Below are 26270 nucleotides of genomic sequence, written 5' to 3' on the forward strand. Positions count from 1 at the left end.
CAAAATAAAATATCATTCTTTTCTTACCTTATGAACTCATTACTTGTTATATAAATTGAGATTTAGTTCGTTAATTTAAGATTACCATGAGTATAAAAAAATTTCATTTTTTTCATTCTCTTTTTGTTCTGTTTAATGTTCCGATTAGAAATTTTGCTGTGCACACACTTGGGCCCAAACTGAGTTGCCCATATGGTATCCTTATTGAGATTTAATGCAGTATTCCATTTTTTAAGCAGCAACGATTTGAATTAAAATTTTTGGAACGCGTTTATAGGACCCCAAGGAACATATAGTCAACTTAACCTAGTCAGAAAGGAGCATCGAGTTCCAGCGGAAAGCATATGTAGCTTAATTGTTTTTTGAGTTTTTTTTTGTAATCTGACATCGAATTTGCATTCAACAACTAAAATACCTACTAAGCATTTATCTACATAATATGTCCCCCGCTGGGTCGCTATGCCCTTTTCAGACTAGGTTTAGTTGGCTGAATATTCCTTGGGGTCCTATAAACACGTTTCAAAAAGTTTCATTAAAATCGGTACTGTTTCTTTACTTTTCCAATGCATCCCGGCTTATTAGTTGTACCATAAGGTTAAAGAAATGTTATAATAATAATAATAATAATAATAATTTTATTTGTTTCAATTCAAAGAATTTTACAAAGGTTCATGTACATAAATATAAAAGTTTCACATAAATATTCGTTTTAATTGTTAAGTATAAAATTTTTAATTTTTGATGCTTCTCGAAGAAAGAAATATATATTATTTAGTTGATCTTTACTATTGATAATGAAAAGCAAGAAGAAATCAGTGTGATTCAGTCCCTTGATATAATCAGTTATGAAGCGACAGACGCTGGCTGGATTTAAAGTTATTTTTAATTTGTTGCTATAAATGGTCGATTTGGTTACAGACGCTGCCCTTAACTGGAATATTACCCTTTGTCTGTCAATGGCCGTGTTGCTATTGAATATTACTTCAGATATGTTGTCTGCAATTATTAGTTTGTATAAGGGGCAACTGTGGACATTATATATTTTGTGTAAATCCCGTTGTATCAATGCTTGGCTGTAATCTTCTAATAGCTGAGGCATAGTATTTCGCAGATTGTTTTGTTCTTGGGTATTCCAAATATCACAGTCCTCGATCATAATTCGTAAATGAGATGCCCAGTTGTATTTTACGATGTTGTCTGGTAGTTTATCAAGTTCGAGTTGCGTCGAAAAATAACTTTCGCATATCTGTCTTCGGACATCATCGAAAGCTTATTCCATCAACGAATTATGCTTCTAAATACATACCAAGATAGGTGTATGTGTTGAGTTTCATATCTAACTACACAGCCAGGACTGTTTTTTGGAAGCCAGTATAGATTTTTGAGGAATTGACATTGAACTCTTTCTATTTGGTCGAGATATCGAATTGCACAAACTTCAGAACAATAAAGTAGAGATGTTATGAAATCATTGTTATTGTATTATAGAAAAAAATTTTACATGTTGTATGTTTTAATTTCCATTCTGTTTTTATATTGCTTTCGTTCTCTTAGGAGCCGACTTTTATGTTTACTCTTTTCTATTGACAATGATGATGATGATGATGGAACGTCAAACAAATAAGAATGTAATTAACTTATATGTAAATACATGTATATTTTGTAACATAATATTTAGATTGTTTCTTCATTTAGGTATTGTGTGTATACACTTTGTATACGGAACAGAGTATATATATTTTCATATGAGAGATAAGTACTTTTTCTAAATGTTACAAATGGAGTCTGAAATTAGTCAATAACATTATGGGCCAAATAATACTACAGAATGTACTTATCATTTAAAAAAATTGAACTTTAGGTTTCGAAAATGAATTTTGGCGTCGAAAATTTTTTGAATTGCATTCTTATCGCTATTGATATTCTTTGAGATATAATTGTTGACTATCCATAAGGTATACACGCCTAAAGATCCATTGTGATACCAGCTTTTCGCTGGTTATTTCAACTTCTCAGTTAGTTTTAAAGGCTGAGTGCGTCCCTACAAATATTGTAGCCTCAACAGCTGTTGTATATTGACAAAGTACATTTTATCTACCATAGAAACACAATCACAATTATTTAGAAATATTAATAATTATCTCAAATAATAATTTGTTCTTTCTAATTTTTGACAGTTTAAAACGGTCAATTTTTTCATTTTTGCAATTTTTTTACAAATATTTAGAAAATATAAAAGAATTTTGATTCCTATAGCTGGGCATATACGTAACGGTATATGCACATATACGCTACGGTAAACCAGTCAACTCAGTCGAGAAAAATACAAAGACGACGTGATATGTGCTTGTGACTAGTTGCCTAGAAACTCGCCATAGCTAACCTTATGTCTGTGCTGTTTGCCGGATATTACACACATGGTCTGATATCTTCATCTGTGCCTGTGGTCGCTTGCACAGGTTTATCTTTAGGGGCTGAAACTCACGCTCCGGTTTACCTGCACAGAGGACCTGTTCAGTATATCGGTAGTATGGCATTTACTACAATGCTGGTATGGTATAAAAACAAATACATGTGGTATGTATGTTAGCATTAGTAACATTACGGTATTGAATAGGGCTATCTACCAGAAGTGCTGTCGGTTCCGCTAACCAGTAGGGGCAGACGCCCATACTACATTGACTCATCCGCCATAACAATTGCTAATGTTACTACAATAACATTAGCAATATTGTTAATCATTCCTTCAATACAGTATGTAGTATGGCGTTCATAATATGGTATTCACACCAATATTGACATAGTGATATCCACAAAATATTTCTTTCAGTGTACTCAACATTTATCAATAGCGTCAATCTCTATATTGAAAAGACAAAAGTCTTATTTCACTTTGTCCAGAGCTCAGATAATCTTGAGATTTTTTAAACATATTAAAATATGAAATGATAAATTCTTCAGCACCTTAGAGAGCATTTAACTAAGAACGTTGTTTGTACTGAACTCCGACCTATAGTCATTTTTGGTCATCACGAATTTCATATAATCAGTCTGTGTACGCCTTATGTACCTACTAAAATTAAATACATGTTGCACATATAATTTTGTAAATATTATTATTATTATATTTATATAACATTCATCATTTATTATTAACTGTTATTTACATTTGCTATAAAAACAAAATTTATTTCTCATTAGTATCAAAATAGCATTCTAGCCATCCATCTAACGTAGTATTTCTTTTCCATATCCAATATATGCTTTGAGCTTTTATGTATGCTTTATGAAACGCGTTGAAAAATAAATTGGACATCTGCAGAATTTTTAAAAGTAATTATTGCACTGATTAATTTTTGCATAATATCTACCTCAATACTTTTCTCATATACGCTTTTGTAACTTTATAGTTATTATGTTCAAAATCTATTGGTAATTCAAACATTCTTTTCATTGCAACAAATCTTAATGATCCAACTAAAATTTTATGAAACAACAAACATAAACGGGCAACTTACAATTACATTATTAAAAAACACTGCTACATCATTTAATTGCGTAACTATCTTTTTTGATAACGTGTACCTGTAATTTAAGCGATACTATCTTTTTGAAAGATAATTTCTCCAATTTACATTCTAACATCTGTTTGAACAACCCTGTAATTAAATGTTGGTATTTAAGATTTTATTTACTAATTATTTTATTTTATTATACCGTTTTCATATTGTAGCAATACGTTATTTTGTTTGTTTGCAAATATGAAACAATTTGGAGACACAGTGTTTTTGATAAATTTACTGCATTTTCCCGATTACTTATCAAGGTTGGAACATTTGATACAATTATATGTTTACTCAACATTTCATAATGGATACGAAATGAAATATGTGATTCTATTGTAAGTAAAAAAATGTGTGAATCACAATCTAAAATTAATAAATCAGAAACTTTCCAAGCTACCATAATTAGAAAAAACTTAGAAAAAACTTCTATAATCAATACTTTTGCTTATGTTCCCCCGTACTATTTTTTCATTATGGCAATCATTTTCATTATATTTTTCCTCCATGCTGGTTATTATTAGAAGGTACACTATGCAACTCAACGATGAGATTCCACTATCGCTATTATTTTATGTTTATGCATATGAAACAAGCTTATAATCAACATTATTGTTGCATATCTTGCATAAATATCTTTACCTCATCACATTTTATGTTATGTAATACGTTTTAATAGAAGTAGATGGCATTGCTAGTATACGAAGGAGGTATCAAATATTATCCTTCTAAATGCATATGTAACATATACATACCATTTATAATATAAAGTTCTTTATTTATATGAAACTTTTTAAGTTTTATATAACAGTTCCCTAGTGAGTGATTCAAATGCTATCTCACTTCAAATTATGTGTGAGATCGTTTGTCTCATGATATTATGGCTACGTTGTTGATTCAACAGTACCTACAAATTATTTAGCAATGAACTCAAATGCTTTTTTTCATAAGTACTCGGAGACATAAATATTTAAAAAAAATATCCTTAGAGTCAAAAAGGCCACTGTAAAATTTGCAGAGGATATGTAATATTGATGAAAACCATCAGGAATGATTATATGTTTCTTAATAATATGCGCCCTGATTGCCTGGATAACGTATGACCCCAAGAGAGGGGGAAGTAATTTTTTATTGCAAAATTCACAGACTAACTTGGTCCATATGTTATAGTGATCAAGCCAAAGCCAAAGTGTTAGTCAAGAGAAAAAATGATTGCCTGAATAAAAAATGACACAAGTTGAAGCAATTACGAGTTTTTTATCGAAAAATTCACACACTTATTTGTTATAGTGATCAAACCTATGCCAAATTTGGACAGTTCAAATTGTATTTAAGGATACAAATGACTCAAGTGTAGGCAATCATGAGTTTTATCTACAAAATTTAAGTAATTACAAAGAAAAAATATGGCTATGTCGCAGGTAAAAATTGTGGAATAATGTTTATGTATAATATGTATAACTAGAGTGATACCCACCCGCTTCGCTGGGTTTAAAAGATAAGATTGATAAAGATTGTTCTCGCTTATCCCCTTCCTATAACACTCGAAATAATGGTAAGGATTGTTTTACACGGGTAAAATAAATGTATGGTTTTATATTTTTTTACATGTATAATAGTCGTAATTATTCATTGAGTATATCAGAAAAGATGGCCGTAAAATACTTTATATTGACTATTTTTACAGAAATCTGTAATTTATTTATATTTTAACAAACAAACATGCTTACTTTCGCATTTATAATATAATAGAGATGTGTAATAAGCTTTCAACGGGAGGGGACATACCGCGTGAATTTAAAAATTATAAATTTTATATATGCATATGCACTTACTTAATCTATTAAGACTATACTTATTTGAATAGAAAAATTGTTTTTTGCAACATTAATAATTATAATGACTTGCAAATGAAAACATTTACAAGAAAAAAATTGTCGAATTGTTAATCGGTGACACAAAAGTTGAATAAAAAACTTTAATAAGACCTTAAACGACAAAATACATTTTATTTGATGCTAGTTTCACTTTTGACTTACGATCCCATTGTTTTTTACCAATGCAATTGAACACACTGTAACAACCAAGACTGGCCCAGAGTACGTTGTCACAAATGGTTTCGGATACTTAAAATCAGTTACTATTATCCCAACAACCTTTTTAAGTTGATAACCAAATATGTGACGTATGAAGAGGTGTAAACTTTTCATTATTTTCTTTGAATATTCCATACAAAAATTATGACGTTAAAGGCTTCGAAATTAATAAAAATAATATATAATTTATGTGAAAACTGGATTTCCTAAAAATTCATTATGAAGCTTTTTCAGTGTTTACGTTGGTATTTCAAAAGATACTATATAAAGTGAATAGTGAATATGAAATTTGTTTTAATAGATATTCTTATTTCGTATATGGTTGGTTTATATTAGTATTATTTGCTATGTGCTTGCCATATTATGATTGTTCGAATACAAATAGTGTTTATAAATGTTGGCTTACACATATTAAGTTGATTTACAATTAAGGAACTTTTTCTCTAAGGAGCATTTATCGCTGTATCTTCAAAATGCCGTTACCTAGGAAGCTATAATTTGAATCAGGTTTTATTTTATGGTCTAGGTCTAGGATGTGCACTAACAAATGCTTTTGCGAAATGCATATCGTTAACAGAGGGCATCGCATAAAATAAAAAAATACGTATCAAATATTTTTTCTCCTCTCCGGGCGTAAAATAGTACACACTATGGTAGGTATGGTATAAACACACTATGGTAGCAAGTAAAGAATATATCTGACGACAAGGAACATGAGCTCTGAGACAATTTAATTTTTGCCTAATAAGGCAAGTTTATTTTTCTCCCTAGATGTGTGTAATATACTATTTATGTATCCCCCTAACCCAAAGTACCTAAATATTGGCTACATTTAATTTCAGAACGACTTTTGTGGTTCTTTATTTTTGTAACATAACATAACCAACAATTTGTAAAATTATAAACATGATTTTTAACAATTTTCAAACTCTCACTTGTGGTATGTTGGTACTACTTTTTAATGCGTCATTTTGTGATGATCTGAGCCTGCCCTACCTAATTTCACAACCTTATTTATTGATAAAAAAACGTCGTCAAAATGAAATAATGAGAAAACTTAATTCCTTCGGCCAAGTGAATCAAGAAAATTTGTATTTTTGACAAATTTATATAATTTTAGTAGCTTCGTTTATTTAAATTCTTGCGTAAATTAAGATAATGTTGCTAAATTGGCAAGAAATTAGTGAAATTGTCTTCAAATGGATCCCCCACCCATGATTTTCTTATGAATCAAAATTACAGTTCATTTTTTTTTAATAATAAATTCCTACCAATAATGCTCTTTTTTAGTCGATGTTGTCATTATTGTTGCACACACAAACACAACGATAATACTTCTTATCTTAATGATACCGTTCCAAGTATCTAGAATGGTTCTTGCCTATTGAGTATATTTTATAATGACTTAAAAACTGGCCGCCCACGGCAGTTGAAATTTTGTTTCAAAGTTTTCCTTTTTGCTAAAGTTGCACAATAAAAAAAAATTTTTTAATAAAAAAACCCGACTTTGATCAATAATAACAGAAAAGAAAAAACATTCAAGAAATGACCTTTTTTGAACAATTGCGTTTGTCAAAATATGCGTTTAACTTCCTTATAGCTCCTGTCATTATTACTATATTGTAATAATGACAGGAGCTATAAGGAAATTAAGCACATCTTCTAAACTCAGTTGAATATATATCTCAAAGAATCTTTTTGAACCTAGGTAGGGTCTATTCAATGTTTTCCTTATTCAAATACAAAATTACGGACTATTTTCCATATTCACGATTTTTACGATTCTGGAATGAATAAAGGTGCGATATATTTTTTCAATGCATTCTATGAAATAAACTAAGTTCAAGCAATTTCAATTGGAAATTAATTAATTATTTATGACTAAAATTTTAGATTTCTTAAACTAAAGCTTTTTTTGCTCAAACTTAAAAAACGCGTATCACAACAAACTTTAAATCAAATTTTAGCCAAAAAATACGCCCTTACGAACTTTTACAATTGATATGCAATTGTAAAATTTCCGTTACAAGTGTTTTTTACTAAAATGCATCATTTATTACAAGAATAGAATGAAAAGAAATTTTATTTAAAATGGCTAGAATAATATGAAATAACACGATAACCTCTTCTCAGAATGTTTGTACACCTTAACTCAGTGTCATTTGAAAGTTACATGCACATTATCTTCATGTAGTCAATTGCCAATGACATATGAAGCGTTAGGTTGTGAAGTTACACCACTTCCATTAAAATAAGATCGTAAACCTTCTGAATCTTATAGCTACATAGAAATCGGATGTCTTGACTATTTTAGTAAATAATATTCAACAAACAACATACATATTATGTTTAAAACATTACTCTGAATTCCCATACAAAGATTAGAATTCACGTATGTGTATATAATATTTCTTCAAAACTTCTTCTCTAACATGAAAGTATGTTTATCCATAAGGTATAGACGATTTTTTTTATTTAGAAGTTTTATCCTACAACAGTGATTCGTCGACCAAGAAGCTGATATAACATTCTATAAAAGTTGTACAACATTTTGTTTCAATGATGAGTGGAAAATATGATATTTTGTTCAGGTAGTTTTTTTCTTTGGAAAACTCGTTTAAATGCTCGAATAAACACGTTTTTTTTATTAATCCATTATATAAGAGAGATTTTCCACCGCAGTCTTATATAATTCTGATTTGCTTACTCTGAAACTTTCTGAAACAATGATTTGAAATCTTAAAAGCCTGAGATCTTAAAGAAGTTTCAAGAACTTTAACCCGCAACATGCCGTCAGGGTGGGATGGGGAAGGATAAGGGACGATACAGGGAGGGTAGATGATTTCATTATAATGAAGGGAATTATTTTCTAATATAATATAATCACAAATTTTGACCGTAGCATTTTTACGTTTGGTTTTTTTTTTTTTTTTAACTATTTTTGTTTGAACATTTTTACGAAAAGTGAATAGATTGGGCAGAAATTCATCGAATCTGTTTGTCAGACAAGCTTTTAATCTTAAAACGACCAGCTTGAAAATTGTTGTAACTAAAGAGAAGCTTCTTCTTTTTGTCTGGAAGTTTACATTGGCCTTCGAAGTTATCTAAATTTCAACTCAAGCTCAAAAGAAACTTAAACTTCCAATAAAAAATCGAGTAGAGACTGTATAATTTAAGTAAATTTGTTTGTACATTTGTTTAATCTATCAGCATCAATATTTTATTAGGATGGGTTTCTATACAAAATTCACCTGATCCTCATTGACAATGCTTTCAATCAGAAATGTTTTTATTTTTGTGTAGGTACTTAAATATATACCACTATCTTTTAGTAGTTATGAAATTGAGTTGAATTTCAAGTGAACCTAAATTTCAAAGACAAATTCATGGTTTCTATCATATGTTTCCTTCCAACCACACAACTTTAATCCATGAATGATAAAAACAGCCACGAAACCAGTCAATCGAATCGATAGACAAATAAATTTTAGCTAATATTAACTTTTAAATGCTCACAGACCTTATGCGCCGTTTAAAATTATCGCATTGTGAGTCTATTCCTTGTCTGGGTTAATATAAATTAGAAGAATCGCCAAATACCATACCACACCATAAAATTTCTTTCAATAGAAAATATATAAGTATTCGGCAGCCACTAACTGTAAACTATGTCGCAGCTACGACTAAAACTTACCAGAATCAGTTTTCAACAATTTTTTTTAACATAGCAAAAATAAAATAGCTTTTTTGGCTAAAGCGGGGAATCGATCGTTTTTGTACAATTGAGTTAAAATAATAATAAACGTACTGTATTTATGTATTGTGTCCAAAACAACAATAGTTGGACAAAACTATTTTGTTTTGTTGTACCTTTTGATAACTGTTATAGAGAAGCTTACTTATGGCAGGCATAATAGTTGAGCTAGCTAGGGTTGAATTCTTTTTGTGTTCTTACTTGATATGCATTTGTGCCAGCAGGATTATATTCTCATTTGTAGTTTTCTGTATTATATATAGTAAAAGGATTGATTTTTAGGGATCCGTATTCAAAAAATGATCGAATATAACTACTTCATTTAGAAAATTGACCGATTTTTATACAAATAAACTTCATAAGAATATTAGGGTTTCATACTATAAAAAAAAAAGAACGAGAGGTGTCGTGAGACAGCCGGTAGGAGCTATATTCCTTTCGTTTCTTGGTACATAAAGAATGTAGCGCTAACTTTTTTATTTACAAGATATTTTTCTGAAACTTTAATGTATTAATTTTAAAAGTCAAATACTTGTTTGGTTCTTTAAAGAATTTAATTTTATCGCTTCTTTTAGTTTTTACTGTGTGAGTTAATTGGTGTAATAGTTTAAAAAAGACGTTCTTCTGATTAAGTAGTCAACCCAATAGGAGCGTAGCTTACGTTTGGTTTGATTAGATATTCATTATGACATAACATAAAAATTTCATTGTACCTACTTACTATAAATTAACTCTGTAAGCTTTTACTTATGATAACTTTAACAACTCAATTTTTTTAAATGATAAAACATAAAATTTTGACAAACAATACAAATTGACAGTTAGATATTTTTGCATTTTCTCAAAATTCTAGGCAAGCTGAATCGATTGAAAAAGTTTTAGTTTCCTAGGTAACCTACATGTCGGTTTTTGGTGTCGTTTTTTTTATTGCTCTTTTTTTTGGTTTTACCTCCCAGCCAGTAAGCAAATCAGAACGATAACGTAAGGTATATAGTTCCAAAACATAGTCCCGAAAACTCGTATCTGATTCACTTCGACCACAATACGTTTTTATTGACCGCTTATTAGTTTTTGATATTGTAACATAATTTATTATATGTTCCACGTAACCGGACTCTTTGAAGAATATGTCTCCAGGGATTTGAAGATCTATTAAGAATTTTTTTCAAATTGAATCTTTTTTATTTAAAAAGTTCGAAATTAGAAAAAACGTTTGAATTTCGAGAGATTAAAATGCAACGATCATATTTGTACTCTTTTAATCATATTTGAACGAACTTTAGTATGTTTTTTAAGATATGAGAATTTTTTAAGCACAAGCCACACAGGGGTATAAAATATTTACTTGGTTTAAAGAGAGATATTAAATTATTATTTAGTAAACTTCTTATATTAAAACAGACACGTTAGTAATAATTAGCGTTTCAGAAAAAACAAATGTTCAGATCTTTCTGATGAACGTATAATGATATTCATTTTCAATATTCAATCAAATGGAAAACTGTATCAAAAACTAGAATTATATATTTTTAATAATATTTATTATCAAATTATGAATTTTTCTCCAAAAAAGTAAAATTTATTTTCCCTCCGGATTATTCAACCATGGGTATTTTGCTGGACATACTTGATTATAAACCGTCATATACCTCATTTCGTCATCTTTAGCTAATGTACAAACTCTGGCTGTTTTTTCATTGTGCGGTTTTGCAGCAATACATGGAAATAAGTCTTTATTACCTATTTCTTTTGGATTTTGTATCCATTGTATTGCTTGCCAATGATTAACGATGTATACATCTTTTAAGGTTTTCAGATAATCTAAAAATCTGTAAAATAAAAAAGTTTATTATTTAAAAGATATCAAAGTTGATAAAAAAAGCTTTAAAATATAGAAAGTATTAAAAAAAAAAAAAACATAATTTAGAAAGTTGAGAAAACTGGATCAATAAAAGTTGGTCTCGTTTTGATCCTAATTTACTACATCTCGATTTATATTATCGATTAACAACGATCTAAAAGAGATATAAATCCATAAATTTCCCCCTTTAAAGTTGGAAAAAGGTGCGGTATTGTCAGACCGAACACGTCAACGTTCGAACGGAAGCCTTTTGTTATATCACTTTTCGTTTTATCCTCCACCTACCGTGTTTTATTAATTGGCTCATTCAATGGTTTTCTTCCTTTGTCTATCACGGAATAGGATAATTATAGAATGAAAATATTTTTACCGAATCGGCATTTTTTTTTTTCATGAAATGATTTTGATATTAATCATTTTTTGTTACTTTACATCATTAATTTTGCGAATTATGAAATTCTTAAGTAAAAGTGTAAATCTACCGAAGTCCGCCGAATTTCTATCGAATTTACCGTCGGTTACTTATAGAATGATCTGGTAAAATTGAAGAGGTTTGTTTCCTTATTATAATTCATTATTATTAAAGGGTTATATCTTTTTCATTTTGTAACGAAGCCGAAAAACTTACATTTTACTGTACAATGCAAAAACTGTCAAGCATTCACGTTACGGTTTTCGTTAAATTGTGCGGACTCTAAAATTGAGAGATGTTGAATAGTATTTAAATACACCACTTTTTGTGTTTAATTCTAACAAGGCAACAAGATGGGATTTTTTCATATTGTATTTGCCGATTTTTTTTTTTAAGTAAGCTAGGAATTGTTTTATTTTTGTAGATCTTTGTAGATAGATGGATCGGATGAAATGTGTCACTTCCGATTGTGATAAACATATTAATACTTACTTGATATATGCTGCGACTAAATTTTTTTGAGCAAATAATCCTGAATTGATGATCATGTTAAAAGGTATTTTATTTTTTTTATAAGTTCGGTCGAAATTGCTCACGAACCAATTGAATATATCATTCTCATTGTCATTTGGCCTAAGGACAAAAAATAAACATATAATTTCACACTTTTTTTAGTGAACTAAACTTGTAAAAACGCTGGAAATGTTAGTTTTAATTGTATTAAATGACAAAATTGTTTTTAAACAAGATACGTTAGAAGTGTATGAATTTTAATTCTTCACATATCTAAACACTCAAAATTAATCTATTTAACACGAGTTTATTTTATTAATTAATTAGTAATTGAATTCTAAGCTTATCACGTTTTATTAAAATTGGATAAAATATCAATAAAAAATTTTATTGCACGTTTAAGTACTATAAAGTGGTGACCTTAACTACGAGTACCTACATTAATAGAATTTTAATAATAGACAAGTGAAGATAACAACTAGCTTCCTTTTAGACTTAATTGTTTAAATATCCTACATAGGCCTTAGTGATAATGTTTGAACTATTTTTTATTAAAAATGAGATGCAACATTGATTTAAACAATATTTTTTTGATTGGTTCTACCACTTATAAATATTATAACAGCAAACTGATGTGATTGTCACAGCCACATGTGCAGGTTGATTAGGTTTATTTATTTATTTAAATATATTAGCTTACTTATTAATACATCCTTGAACCGTAGCACAAGGTAAATCAGTTGCATCACGCCAATCAACTACTGGTATTACCCATTTTCCTTTATGAGTTTCTTTTGGACAGCTGCCAACCAAACAATCTTGCTTTGATTCAAAATTTAACGTATAGGGCCATTCATTTAATTTTTCTGTGGTCCAAGTATTGTCGTAAGTTAAACCGGAGTTTTCAATTGCAGTAAATGTTTTGTCGCCATTTATTTGCAGTAATGGAGTTCGTACCCCTCTAATATCAGTCTCAGCAACTTGCGCGAATTTTGCTAAAATTTTCTTTTGTCCTTGGAATTCTTGAGTTAATAGGTCCGATGTTGCATTTTCCCAGTATTCGGAACTATAGTTTTTCCTATTAAATTAACCGTTTTTTATAAAATGTTCAAGGCGTGAAAAATATTTGGTACTTACGTTATAGAATTTACAGCAATTTCAAAACCTTTTGCGTATAAGGCATGAACTTTTTCATAATTAGTATATTCATGAGGTACGAAGAATGTTGCACTAATAGAACAATTATTTGGATTTTTTCGGGAAAAATATAATTTATCATACCAGTTTTTGTAATTTTCTAGAGTTATTGCATCATCTGAAGATATGAGTACCATCTAAAAATGATAATTATATTCTGCTTAAAACTAGATATTTCCTTTTATCAATTTTACGACACATTGATTCATAAAAAAATTTGATTAATTACAATTAAACTAAAACTTTACTAAGTTGTCTAAGAGAACATGCCAAAATTGTTATTGAAGTTCCCGGTCGCATTTAACTACGGGAAGAGAAGCTTTTGTGGCTTGAATTTTATTGACTCAGTTGCATAGAAACACTATAGCCTGTAGGAGATCAAAACAAGTAGTATATAACCCATCTGCGACAATGTTTGATGCCTTGGCGTACGGAATATCACATAGGACATCCAATCTAGAGGCACATTTACTGTTCGTTTATAATATTATAAGAAGTTTATAGTGTCAAAATTTAAAAAAAAATCGGCATTAAAATAAGTTAAATCAATCAATATACCCTCCCGGGTAGGTAGCCTGCCTACTGTATGGATTGCCGCCATGGTACAGCCAGGCAGAATTGGTTCTGACTGAGAAAAAAAACAGCAAATATCGGCATTGACTGTAAGCCCCAGTATTTTCGAATGAACAATTTTGGTTAAAAGTGGTCCCAACCAAGATTTTTAGTCAAAATAACTCGGTATTTGGATAAAACCACAAAAAAGAGAAAAACAATACGCACAAATTATAGCTTAATATTTTGAATTTAACGTAAAAAGAAATTCTTGGGTACTAGACTAGATAAATTTTCTTATTTATTTTATTCCAGTTCTTATTTATTTTATTTTCAAGAAAAAACGTTAACTTAAATTATTTATCTATACCTTTTAATTTTTAATAAGAATAAATGATTTCGCAAGTACTTGTAAAATTTTTTTTTCTGGATACTCCTGGCCTAAAGTCGTTTGAGTAAAACTCAAGTCAAGATCAATCTAGATGACTCCTGACTGATTTTGACTGAAGCTTGCAATCCATATCGACTATGACTGATTTATTCAGTCAGAGCCAAGTCAAACCGGTTTTGGGTTTTGAACAAATACTTTAAAATCAAAATTACTGTAGCACACAGAGTATTCTTATATCCACACGACGTAATAGACGTTGCATAAAGTTCCTCCTTCGTTGCATGTTCGAACTTTTACACAATGATTTCATCATTTATGTAATATATATTGTCTATATTTTTCAATAAATAACTATATTTTTAAATAATATAGATGTTATAAATATTTCCTTGTGCGGCGCTAGATTTAATTCTGCACGCAACGAATAATTATACTTCGTACACCTAACGTGAATGTGGTACAAAAACAACATCAAATATAATAATATAAACAAATGCTTTACTTGGTTTTCGACTTTATATCTTTTTAATGTTCAAGAAAATAAAACACTTAAGAAAAACAATTGAAATATCGAGTTGGCATTTTATTTTTTCAAGAATCAAATTATTTAGAGAATAAATTTTTGAGTTTGATATTTATTTAATTAAAGCATAAAATTTTGTTAATACAAGCATTGTATTTTGAAGCAAAATAACTTGACTGATTCAAGTAGTTTTTTGTGCAAACATTATCATACCTGTGGTATTTTATTTAAATCTAAAGTAATTTCTTGTCCATAGCATCTGCAGTCTGGTAATTTACAATTATTTGCATCACAATTCTCTCTTGGCAATGCCCAACAACTAATTACACAAATTACACTTATTATTAATACTGACTTCATTATAATTATAATAAATATTTTTATTTCTAAAGTAATATTAAAGACTTTGAGTTTGTTTGTATTTATATAAGCAAGTGATTGATATTAATATAATACTATTTATCTTATCGTAAGTAATAATATACTATCCACTTCAAAACTATTTTCAAATACCATTAATTTTCAATTTATAAATTGTGAATTTTGTTGAATATTCTTGATAAAATGATTTTTAAAAACTTCCAGCACGTTTTGAACATAATCAAAGTAATAAAGCCATGTAATTATCAAATTAAAATGTATGATTTTGGCAACGCCTGACATGCTTGTCCGCGCTTATAAAGTAGTAAAATTAATGTAACTTGTTAAAATAACAAAAAATTACTAATGTAATAATGTGGAGTTCGTTTGGGTTCAAATAAACAGTAATATACAGGGTGGTCTGTTGTTGATAGCAGAAAATTATACCGGTAAATTAAGCTTATCAAGACAAATGGAAAAGTTCTTTACCAAATTTTGATCTGAGACCCGATTCGGGAGATGTGGCTATTGGAAAATAGAAAGATTTATGAATTCACAGACCAATCAAATTCATTAAATTAGTAGGTGTCACTTTGTAGATACCCTGCAGTCAATTGTAGACATCCTGTTTATATATAGTATTCATTTGAAGAGTAAATGTGAACCACTGTCAAAGACGTACAAGTATTACAAAAACATTGCTATTAAAAGCAGTGGTAACTGACGAACACATTGAAGACATCTGTATAATTTTTTTCGCTCCTTTCTATTTTTTATAATAAGAACGAAATTTTCGTTATTCCATTTAAGTTTGCAGTTTTGATTAAATGCTTCAATTAACAAAGCATGTAAAATGATGAAACAAATTTGGTTTCTTATAAAAAGTCACATAGCCAAAATGGATTTATGGATGTTCAAAAAGAATGTTTCTATTGAAAACTGAATGTTTCTATTGATTCTGATATCGCAATTTTGAGTATTTACTTGAAAGTTTTAACTTAATGGATGATCAACTTTGTTTTACAAAAATTGCCACTGTTCTATTTCTTCTGGACATCGATTGGTTTGATCACTGTTTTCTATACCTTTTTATTTTTCTTAAATGTGTATTATAAAAAAAAAATCGCTTAGTTAATTAATAAATTTACTTAATTATACCAAGCCATCTTGTTGATAACGTTGAGTGGAATATATGTAATAAATACCGCAATCAGTTTTAAGTATGTTAATCCTATAGTATAAATGCAGCAATAATATTTACTTTTTGTTTGTTTAATCCAATTGTATATCAGCAGTAATCTATTATATCGACAATTTTTCCTCCCAACTACAATTTATTCCGTCATTAACCCACTTAGGCAGAAATTCTCACTAAAATAACCCGTTATTTAGACAAGTTTGTGTTAGTATAAATATATTCTATTTAAATTTCAGCGTTCATCGAATATTTTTTTCATTTTTTGTATTTCATCAAATTCTGATGTTCAGGTTATTAAGGTAGTACGAGTGCCAAGGAAAGTTTAGACTTGTGGTTGAAACTATCTTTACCTTATTTTCAACTTTGACGATGATATCCTACTCGATAGATTTAATTTTTTTTTCTTGGCGTGTTACTATTTCACTTAAAAATACACAATTTTTTTTTGTCAAACACTCATTTAGAGACACTTGGGCTCTTAGGACGAATATTACAATACATAAACTGTCGAAATCAATCCAGCCGTTTGGAAGATACGAGGTAATAAAGTAATTTACAAACAAATATGCAAACATACATATAAAAACGCACATTTTAGCAGATATACTCTTTGTTAGTTCGTGCGATTTTTGTTACTCTGAGTGAACATACATACAAGATACGTGAAAAACATAACCACTCCTTGACAGTCGGGTAAAAACAGTTTTCTTTGTAAGGTTCTACTGGCGTACTTTTTCAATTTAATAAGTAAATCATAACAAAAGATGTTATCACAGTTTAAAGCTAAATTTGATACATTGAAGTGGATACTGATAACTTAATTTAAAACAGTATTTTGATAAGAAATCAATTATTTATTTTCAAGTGTAGATAGGACGTTTAGGACGAGTGTGTCATGCTAAAATTTTAATAATGTATTAAAAAAAAAAAATAAAATAAAAAAAAATAAATAAGTACATTTGCTCGCAATCAACAATAGCAATTTCCTGTACAATAGGGGATTTACGTATGAATAGAAACTTTAGCCCAGTTTGATTGAAGAGATATTGGCTGAACTTACTTCAGAATTTGTATGAAATTGTATTGAATTGCAAGAAGAATTGTTAGAAATCTTATTTGGACAATTTCGTTGATTTGGCAAGGGACCGATCTGGAGCGTTTGCATTACCTCTAGAAAAATTATCAATGTCACCAGGATTTTTATTTCTTTAATGTTTGAAATGTTCATAATTAGAATATAAGTCAATTAATATATACAGGATATCCCTAAAAGGCCTGTACAACGCTCGCTCTACCGGATATAGTATGGCTCAAAAGCAATAAACTTAAATTTTTACGTGGACTTTTTTGTCTAATGAAACAATGCTCACATTTGCAATTTTAGTAAACTTATACCCGGCAAGAAAAGCATGGTATTTACTACAGTGCTGGTATATGGTATAGAGACAGATACATATAGTATCTATGTTAGCATAAGTAATATAACAGTATTGATCAGGGTTAGCCACCAGAAGTATTGTGTGTATCGCCAACCAGCATCCGCCTGATGCATTAACTCGTACGCCATAACTATTGCTAATGTTACTATTCCCTCAATACAGTATACAGTAGAACACCATTCTTGTTCACATACGATTTTTCAAAACGATTTATCTTCAGAACTGTGAATATGTTTCAATGGCATATATTGGCTTTTTTAAGGAAATGAATTCTGTTTGGTGCTGAATGTAATTCGAATAACTAAATCTAAAATAAAACGATTATGTAATAATAATATTGCAGTCGTTCGTTACCTTCCTAAATCTAGGATATTTGTTTGTATACGATATATATTTGAAAGTTATGAACTAGGTTTATGCATTAAGCAGCACAGCACAGCACAATATAAAGTGGTATTATACTTGTAAATGTTATTGCTGTTATAATATTTACTGTTATGATAATGTTATTGTAAATAGGTTGTATTAATTTTCTTAACGTTTGTGTTCATAATTTGTTCGTCAGTCTTATTCACTATAACTACTTATATGCATAGATAATTATAGTCCAAGAAGTGAGTGATATTACTTCAATGAAAAATTTGTAAATAATATAGGTCGTAACTGTATGCATTTACTAGCAGATACCCGCCAGCTTTACTGGGCAATTTCTCCTTTAGAGTATCACGTTATAGCCCTCACTTATCCACCCTTTTGTTCACAACTTTATGGATTTTAATTTTTTGGTGGGGAACTCTAACTTTATTGAAAATGAAGTTTTGCCCATGATATTCGCTGACTTTGTAACTTTCTGCAGGTCCAATCATTAAATTAATCTGATTTTTATACTTTTTGGATCAAAATTATTCCATCCACTAACTTTTATCAAAAGGGTGCCCCTTAAAAAAATTTAAAAAAATCGAGAAATTTTTTTATTTTTAATTTTGATAGAACTCAGTATATAAGGTAATTTTGACCCAAAACAGTTTCAAACGAAAAAACAGCAGAGCCACCGATCCATATGTTTGTGAGTTACAGAATGTTCTTTTTCTTCGAGCATGTATCCAATCAGTTATCAAAACAATTTTTACGAAATATATGAAATTTGTATTTTTATTAGGCTTTTTAAAGGCCTAAAAGAAACGGCCATTAAAACATTTATTTAGAAACAGCCACGAAAACATTTTCATTACATTCGACTAGATTCTTATCACAGTCTTCTGCACTAAATTGTTTACAACGCCGAAATATCTGGAACATAATATAGTTGTAGTCATTGTATAAGGTGAGTCATAAGGGATGAAATTTTAACTTTATATGAGTTAATATAATACATCTTGCAAGACATAATATTTCATTTTAATCTATGGTTTAATTTTCTTAACAATATGAAACTTTATGTTAAAATCATATAGATTTGATTATACCATTACAAACTGAAATCATAACAATGTTCAAAACTTTTTAATTAAAGGCATTTATTATCCGCATCCCTCTAGAAAAACGAAAAAAAAATATTTTGAAAACACAACCGAAAAGTTTTAATGGTGTCTCCTAAGAAAAGATCATCTTATAATTTTTAATTTTATTAAAGGAGGTCCTGTTTATGTCCCAAAATGATTTAGTTAAGACTGCTCTATTTTAAAAGACTGTTAAAACTATTTACGCCTTGATTTTTTTTTGTTTTGTAAAGACATAAGATATTGTTGTAAGGGCTTAAACCTCCAGATACGGAGTGCCAAAATACTAATAAAATGAATAGCTTTTATTTTATATAATAGCCTAAAACTTTTGATAATTTTGTGGCAATTGTTTTTTAACATATGGAAATCAGTGATCTGCCTTGATATAAAAAGCAGAACATTGATAAAATTTACGCTCTGGCAGACACTGATGGAGCAAAATGCTATTACGCAACATTGTAACGTTCTACAAAAAATTTTATGTCAATCATCAATAAGCAATTTGATATTATATCTTATGTCTGTAAGCAATTTGATATTATATCTTAATAACTTTTTTAAAACCCTTTTCTTTGTTTTTGATTGATTCAATTTCCTTTGAATAAAATTTTTTCTGATTGTGTAATTTTTATTTAGGTGAACCTTGAAAATTAAACGACGTCAAGTCTTTAATATTTACATATCTGGTCGGTATCAGATAGAAATCAAAACTAGACAATTAAAATAATCTCATGAAGATAGTTTTATAAAATGATAAGATGTAGTCGCCAAGTTCATATGTACCTTGAATCTTCTGTAGTTTCTTGATAGATATGGCCAGTATAGTATATAATATTGGACAATATTTATATTGAACTGAGGGTATTTTATAAGAATGGAGGTAAGTGCGTTTGAGGTACTACAACTTCCCCTATGAATTTTTAAAATTTTGCTTACACTAATGGGGCCAAACATAGCTATTAATGATATAAAAGTTGCAGGCTTATTAAGATTAATAGTAGCTGATCAAAAGTTATAATCAAATAAATTGTAGGTGAAACGAAGCTCACCTGCTCAGCTCGTATGTTATTTAATATCCTTAAAGTTCATTTTAGAAATAATAATTTCTACAGGAAAATAATTATTAAAAAAAAAAATTGAAAAAGGTGAAAAACAAACCTTTCATGAAATGAGTATTAATGACTCACTTCATACACAAACTAAATATTCAAGTTCTTGATGCAATTCGGCAAATTATAAGTTTAAAACACAGGATGTGTATATTAAAATACTCACGTATGTTAATTTCGTTAAATAATTCTAATTTTCGGGTAAATATTGTTAGAATGTTTTTATTTAGCCTCGTCTTCATGTCAGCAAGAAATGAAGTATTCCGTTTCAAATAAAATTATATGAATTACATGTTCAAACATATGAATAAGGAAAATTTTACAATATAATATAAATAGTATAAAGAGAATTATTAACAACAAGAGAGTATTTATTTCTACTATTGTTTGGTTTCTTATTGTATTTTTTTAATTTCTCTTTTCTTTTTGCGCAAATCAGTGAAGTATTTGTTCTTGTCAATACAAATTCGATTTTCGTAGATTTCTCGGTAGAGTTCAATGAACAAGTCAATCGTCATCTTTAATTTATATAACGAATGCCTCCTTTTATGCACAGTACTGAGAAAATTTCGGAAACTCCAACTTCCAACTTCCAAACTTATCTTCTTCCAAACGATTCCATATAAAAAGCTGAAATTACGAGAGAAAGAGACCTATGATACGATTTTTCTTACGACAATACTCCTTTTAAAAGTGTAGATTGTCAGTGCTTGCACTATTTTTAAATATTGCCGCCATCTAAAGTTGGCAAGAGTATTTTGTAATTTTTTTTTCGTTTTTTTGAAAATGTATCACAAGACCGCTATTTAATGCTACCTGCAAGTTTCAACTTCCTATTTTTTAAAGTTTTGGAGAAAATAGACACCAAAGTTTTGAGCTAATTTTTGCCCTCATGGGTAAACAGTTTTACATTAAAACTGTTGTTCTATCTCTGACAGTTTAAACCCATCTCCAAACTCAAACCCACTTTTGACACCTTGAACACGCTATAAATATTTCAGCTTGATATCTCTTTTCGTTTTAGTTATTGAGTTAAGATGACAAATGGATCATATATAAAGGTTAAAGCCAGATCTTTTTTTTGAAATATCGCACACTTGTGAAGATATCTGTTTGAAGACAGTTCTCGAAATGTTTCTATAGGTGTACAACTTGCATGAAAATTACATAAACGAAAAAAATCTGTGAAAATAGTAAAATGATAAAAGCCCTAAACAGAAAATAGCTATACGATTTTGTGATAGATTTTGCGTGGAGACGTCCTAAATTTTTTAAATCACATTTAAAAAATTGATTCTGAAAGACTAACTTATACAGTTAACGAAATTGCGCAACGAAAACAATTATCAACACATACTTCGTCGATATGTAATTAAAATAGCAGATACGTTCATTCATTAGTTCATTCTTTTTGATCAAGAATGTACAAACCATTACACTTGTAACAAAGTGGACCGACCTGACGTCGTTTTTCATGATAAATGTTCTTCATTGTTGTATAATTTTGTATTACTCTTTTCAGAATATTAGTTTGGTTTTTTAGTTTTAAATTGAAACTCTTGTAAGAAAACGTGAAATGGTTTAACAAAATCTGTCTATCTTTTCATTTATGCCAAAACAAAATATATTTATTTTTAAAATTGACAGAAATACTATTTTGTTGTTTTTATATTTTGTGTTGTTGTTGCTTGGTACATCTTTCTACTTTTTTGTTGTTATTGCACTGTTTTTCCTCTTGTTTTATTAACAGCATTGACAACAATTGTGTTCCCGGCTTCTTTTGTGTAGAGCTGTAGATATATGTTCGGTTTGTCTACTATTCTTACATTTCCTCCCTTTTTTTTATTGATTAAAGATATCAAACAAATATTTTAAATTATTATAAAAAAAAAGTGGATAAGTAATTGCCAGCTATGTCATATTTTCTGACTTCAACTTTCTTTTGTCTTTTCCGTTTTATTCGACACATTTTTAATCATAAATATTATTTTTAATGTTTTTTACATCTGCAACTTTTCTGTGGCGTGCTTATTCAGTTTAATATAGCAATTTAGGTTTCCATAAATTTGACTTTCTTGTCATTGAATATATCGCAAAGCATTTTTCTATTTTCTACACCCATCTCGACTAAAGGGCGAGTCCTCTTTTTTGAATCCACTACTTAACTGATTTTAAAAATTGTATCGCCTGTACAATGCTTCATTATCAGCAAATAACATGAGCTATACTATTTTTATAAAAAAAGGGTTCCGCACCCAAAATTAAAGCCCATGATGTGAACAAAAGGGGAGGTAAGTGAGGGCAGGTGAAGTGAAGTCTATAACGGCCAGCTTAGTAGCATATAAAACTGTAGAACAAGCATTGCAAGCACGATGGTTAAATGTTCTCTTAGCAGATGTTAGCAAATTTAAGAGTTTCCGCTAATGGTTGTTTCAATTTCTGGATACGAGAAGTTTGATAAAAATTGTATTATCTAAATTTTCTTTTATGTTGTAAATTAAATTTTCTTCGCTTCGTTAATCGCAATAACCTACATCCGGTAATATTTTGTTTGATTATTTGATGTGTCCTTGAATAGAAATATCAAATACAAATTTCTTAATTAATACCTATGAATGACTACTTAGTTACATCTATATACTCTGTCCATAAAATATGGAAACAATCGAAAATTCTAGAGGAAAATCTTTTATTTCGGAAAACGACAAAATTTGTGTCTAAAATTTTTTTTTAAATATGCATCTAATGAAATTAAAATCTGGTCCCCACATTCATCTGCGGGGTTGAGGTTGGCAATAATCCTTGAAATATGAAATGGAAATATGAAGATATATCGCAAAATATTAAGGTCAGATAATTAAATCGAATTAAATTTTAAATACGACTGATCCCTTTACTTTTTTGATACAGTCTAAGTAAAGTTTTCCGAGATGTGGAAGAGTTACTTTTCATTACGATATAATGGTCAGATTTTTTACTAATTTCAAATTTCTAATCGTAGCTAGACACGTTCATACAAACTTGACAGGAATGCTTGATCAATATTTTCGTAAAAGTATGCTAAATTGTCGCTCGACACAACACAGTACAAGTATGCTTACACCAGCGATAGTTTCATCTTGGGCTACGATGATGACCGTGTAATCAAATTCAATCAATTTTCAAATTACATGTACAATTAAAATGCTTGCGCAAAATTTGCGTACAGACCTTCGAGGTTTTATTTTTATATATAGAGGTAACAGAGGTGAATATTCCCATTTACACAATAATGATTGTACATTTGGATTTTAACTTCAATTAGTGATAAATTCAAAACTTCGAGTATATCCAATATGTATAAAAATATGTCTGTATTCTTTCTAAGCATTCATTTTAAATATTCATTCATTTCTAGTAGTAGTTGATGTGTCTTCAAAATTGAAATACCATACATAAAAAAATGAAGGTATGTATTATCTTTTAAATTTTTTTTGCACTATTAATAGCCTGTGCCTTTTTTTATTAGAGGAAAATTAGGATAGCTAATGAAAAAGCCATTCTGTTCTTAAATAATTTTTTTAAAGTTTTAATATTTTTGATAGCCAATGCAGTTACGAAAATCCAGAGATGGATTAATGCATGGGCACGACTGGGCACAAGCCCAGGAACAATCAAATGAAAAAATATGTGCAAAACATGTAAAAAAAAGAATCAGCAAATGGCACATGGAATTTTTTCCACCAATATTTGCCTTTCCCTAAGACTCCACATTTATATTTTCCTGATACTAAGACAAATGTTTGTTTGTTTGTTTGTTTTTTTTTTTTTGTTTTTTTTTGCTTACAGATGCATTTATTAAATATTGTTTTTTCAACAATACTATTTTTAAGTTTAATAAAACTTAGTCATACGTGTTGTCATGTCTATGATCAAGGCTACTACATGGAAAGACTTCAAGATGAACCATATGCTTATTTTCAAATATCGGACTCACATGCTGTTAAAATCGTTGATGATAGCAATGTAACTATATTATCATCAGCAAATCTTACACGTGAATTCAATGATGAGATTATTTATTTGTATATATCAACTGGTAATTTAGAAATCATAAAATCGTATGCATTCTACAATATTTCTAATTGTTTAAGCTACTTAATAATAAACAACAATAAGATAACAACACTGGAACAGGATGCGTTCAACTCATTAACAGATTTGATATATTTGGATTTAAGTTATAATAATATTTCAGTTTCATATCTTGTATTTAATGATTTAAATAAACTGAAGTATTTAAACGTAAGTCACAATGATTTGTATGTATTAGATTTAATTTCAATTTTTTCTGAAATTATTGATGTATCATATAATAATTTAGATTATATACCAATTGTTAATAATCACAAGATAAAATATTTAAATGCAACAAATAACCAAATTACAGCATTAAATATTAATAATGCAACAAATCTTAAAGAAATAGATATACCTATCTTGTAATAATCTTCGACGGATAAAAGCGAACATAGCAAATTTACCTAATTTAGTAAAATTAAATGCATCCTACAATAAAATAGTTTCAAGTTATTACACGAAAAATTTGAAGAACTTAACAGTTTTAGATTTATCATTTAACGCTTTGTATGACTTGTATTATACGGATTTTTCCGCCTTAACTAATTTAGAACATTTAAATTTATCAAATAATCAATTAGGTAATATACCAGCAAATGCGTTTCAAGGATTAGAAAGATTGAAAACATTATTTTTAAATAATAATAATATTCTATTTGTTCAACCAAATTGTTTTTATGGTTTACAAAGCTTACTTCAATTAAAACTAGATAAAAATAAATTAATCAATTTACCAATTGAACCATTATTTAATGAGTCAAATAGCTTGAAAACTTTATCAATGTCATATAACACATTAAAATACATTCATAGTGGTGCGTTTATTAATCTTATAAATTGTACGTACCTTAAATTTAAGCAATAATCTTTTGGAAAACATTTCAGACAATGCGTTCTTAGGATTATCAGGAGTAGTTGCTTTATCCTTGGCAAATAATCAAATACAATCCTTGAGATCTGAAAATTTCAAAGGCTTACATCGGCTGTGTAATTTAAACCTTTCAAATAACAATTTAAAAGAAATGTCGAATGGAACATTTTCAGAATTAAAAAATTTGAAAAAGTTGATATTATCTGATAATAAAATAACTACAATCCACTCAGGTAGTTTTCTGGGCCCTATCGGACTCTCATATCTAATTTTAACAAATAACTTTTTAGAAGTTATACCAAAGGGAACGTTTAAAGTATCTGGATACATCACTCATTTGTTACTTAATAATAATACAATCAAAACTTTAGAATTGGGAAGTTTCGATGGTTTGGCGTCTACGGATGTGTTAGATCTATCCAATAATTATATAAACGTTATACCAATTGGATCATTGAAAGGTTTAAGCAATGTACATAATTTGTCATTGGATAACAATCCGTTAAATAGTTTCACGTGTGGAAGTTTTTATGGCTTAAGAAATTTAGATATATTAGATTTAACATGTTACAATATAAATAAAATATCAAAAGGAGCATTTAAAGGATTAAACAAATTAAAAACATTGATACTTACAAATACTAGTTTACAATCAATGGAATATGGAAGTTTTTATGGTTTAGATAAACTAAATACACTGAATGTATCGTATAATAATTTAAAAATTTTATCAAACGGAACTTTTAACGAACTGTATGCCTTAGAATCGTTAGATTTATCACATTCTAATTTGAAACAATTGACAGTAAA

At 28.9% G+C, this 26270-nt stretch overlaps 2 protein-coding genes across 2 annotated transcripts in view; one reads left to right on the forward strand and one right to left on the reverse strand.

Annotated features, from left to right (window-relative positions):
• LOC123306043 (E3 ubiquitin-protein ligase MIB1) overlaps nucleotides 1-26270 on the forward strand; it is a 768237-nt gene that overhangs the window by 405228 nt on the left and 336739 nt on the right. The window lies entirely within an intron of this gene.
• On the reverse strand, nucleotides 10982-15259 carry LOC123306044 (chitin deacetylase 8-like). Its single transcript, XM_044887911.1, has 5 exons — nucleotides 15076-15259; nucleotides 13337-13533; nucleotides 12900-13277; nucleotides 12179-12319; nucleotides 10982-11242 (listed from the first exon to the last, which is right to left on the reverse strand). The coding sequence occupies exons 1-5, from the start codon at nucleotides 15220-15222 to the stop codon at nucleotides 10993-10995; spliced, it is 1113 nt and encodes a 370-aa protein (XP_044743846.1). The 5' UTR covers nucleotides 15223-15259; the 3' UTR covers nucleotides 10982-10992.

Source organism: Chrysoperla carnea, chromosome 1, assembly GCF_905475395.1.
Source record: "Chrysoperla carnea chromosome 1, inChrCarn1.1, whole genome shotgun sequence".
Lineage (NCBI taxonomy): Eukaryota > Metazoa > Arthropoda > Insecta > Neuroptera > Chrysopidae > Chrysoperla > Chrysoperla carnea.

Excerpts from the sequence above, each read along its gene's own strand:
- LOC123306044 (XM_044887911.1), bottom strand. The coding sequence starts at position 15,222 with ATGAAGTCAGTATTAATAATAAGTGTAATTTGTGTAATTAGTTGTTGG. Across the intron at positions 13,278-13,336 it reads ATTGCTGTAAATTCTATAAC|GAAAAACTATAGTTCCGAAT; the intron begins GTAAGTACCAAA and ends TTAATTTAATAG. Across the intron at positions 12,320-12,899 it reads GTTCAAGGATGTATTAATAA|GCCAAATGACAATGAGAATG; the intron begins GTAAGCTAATAT and ends TTTTGTCCTTAG.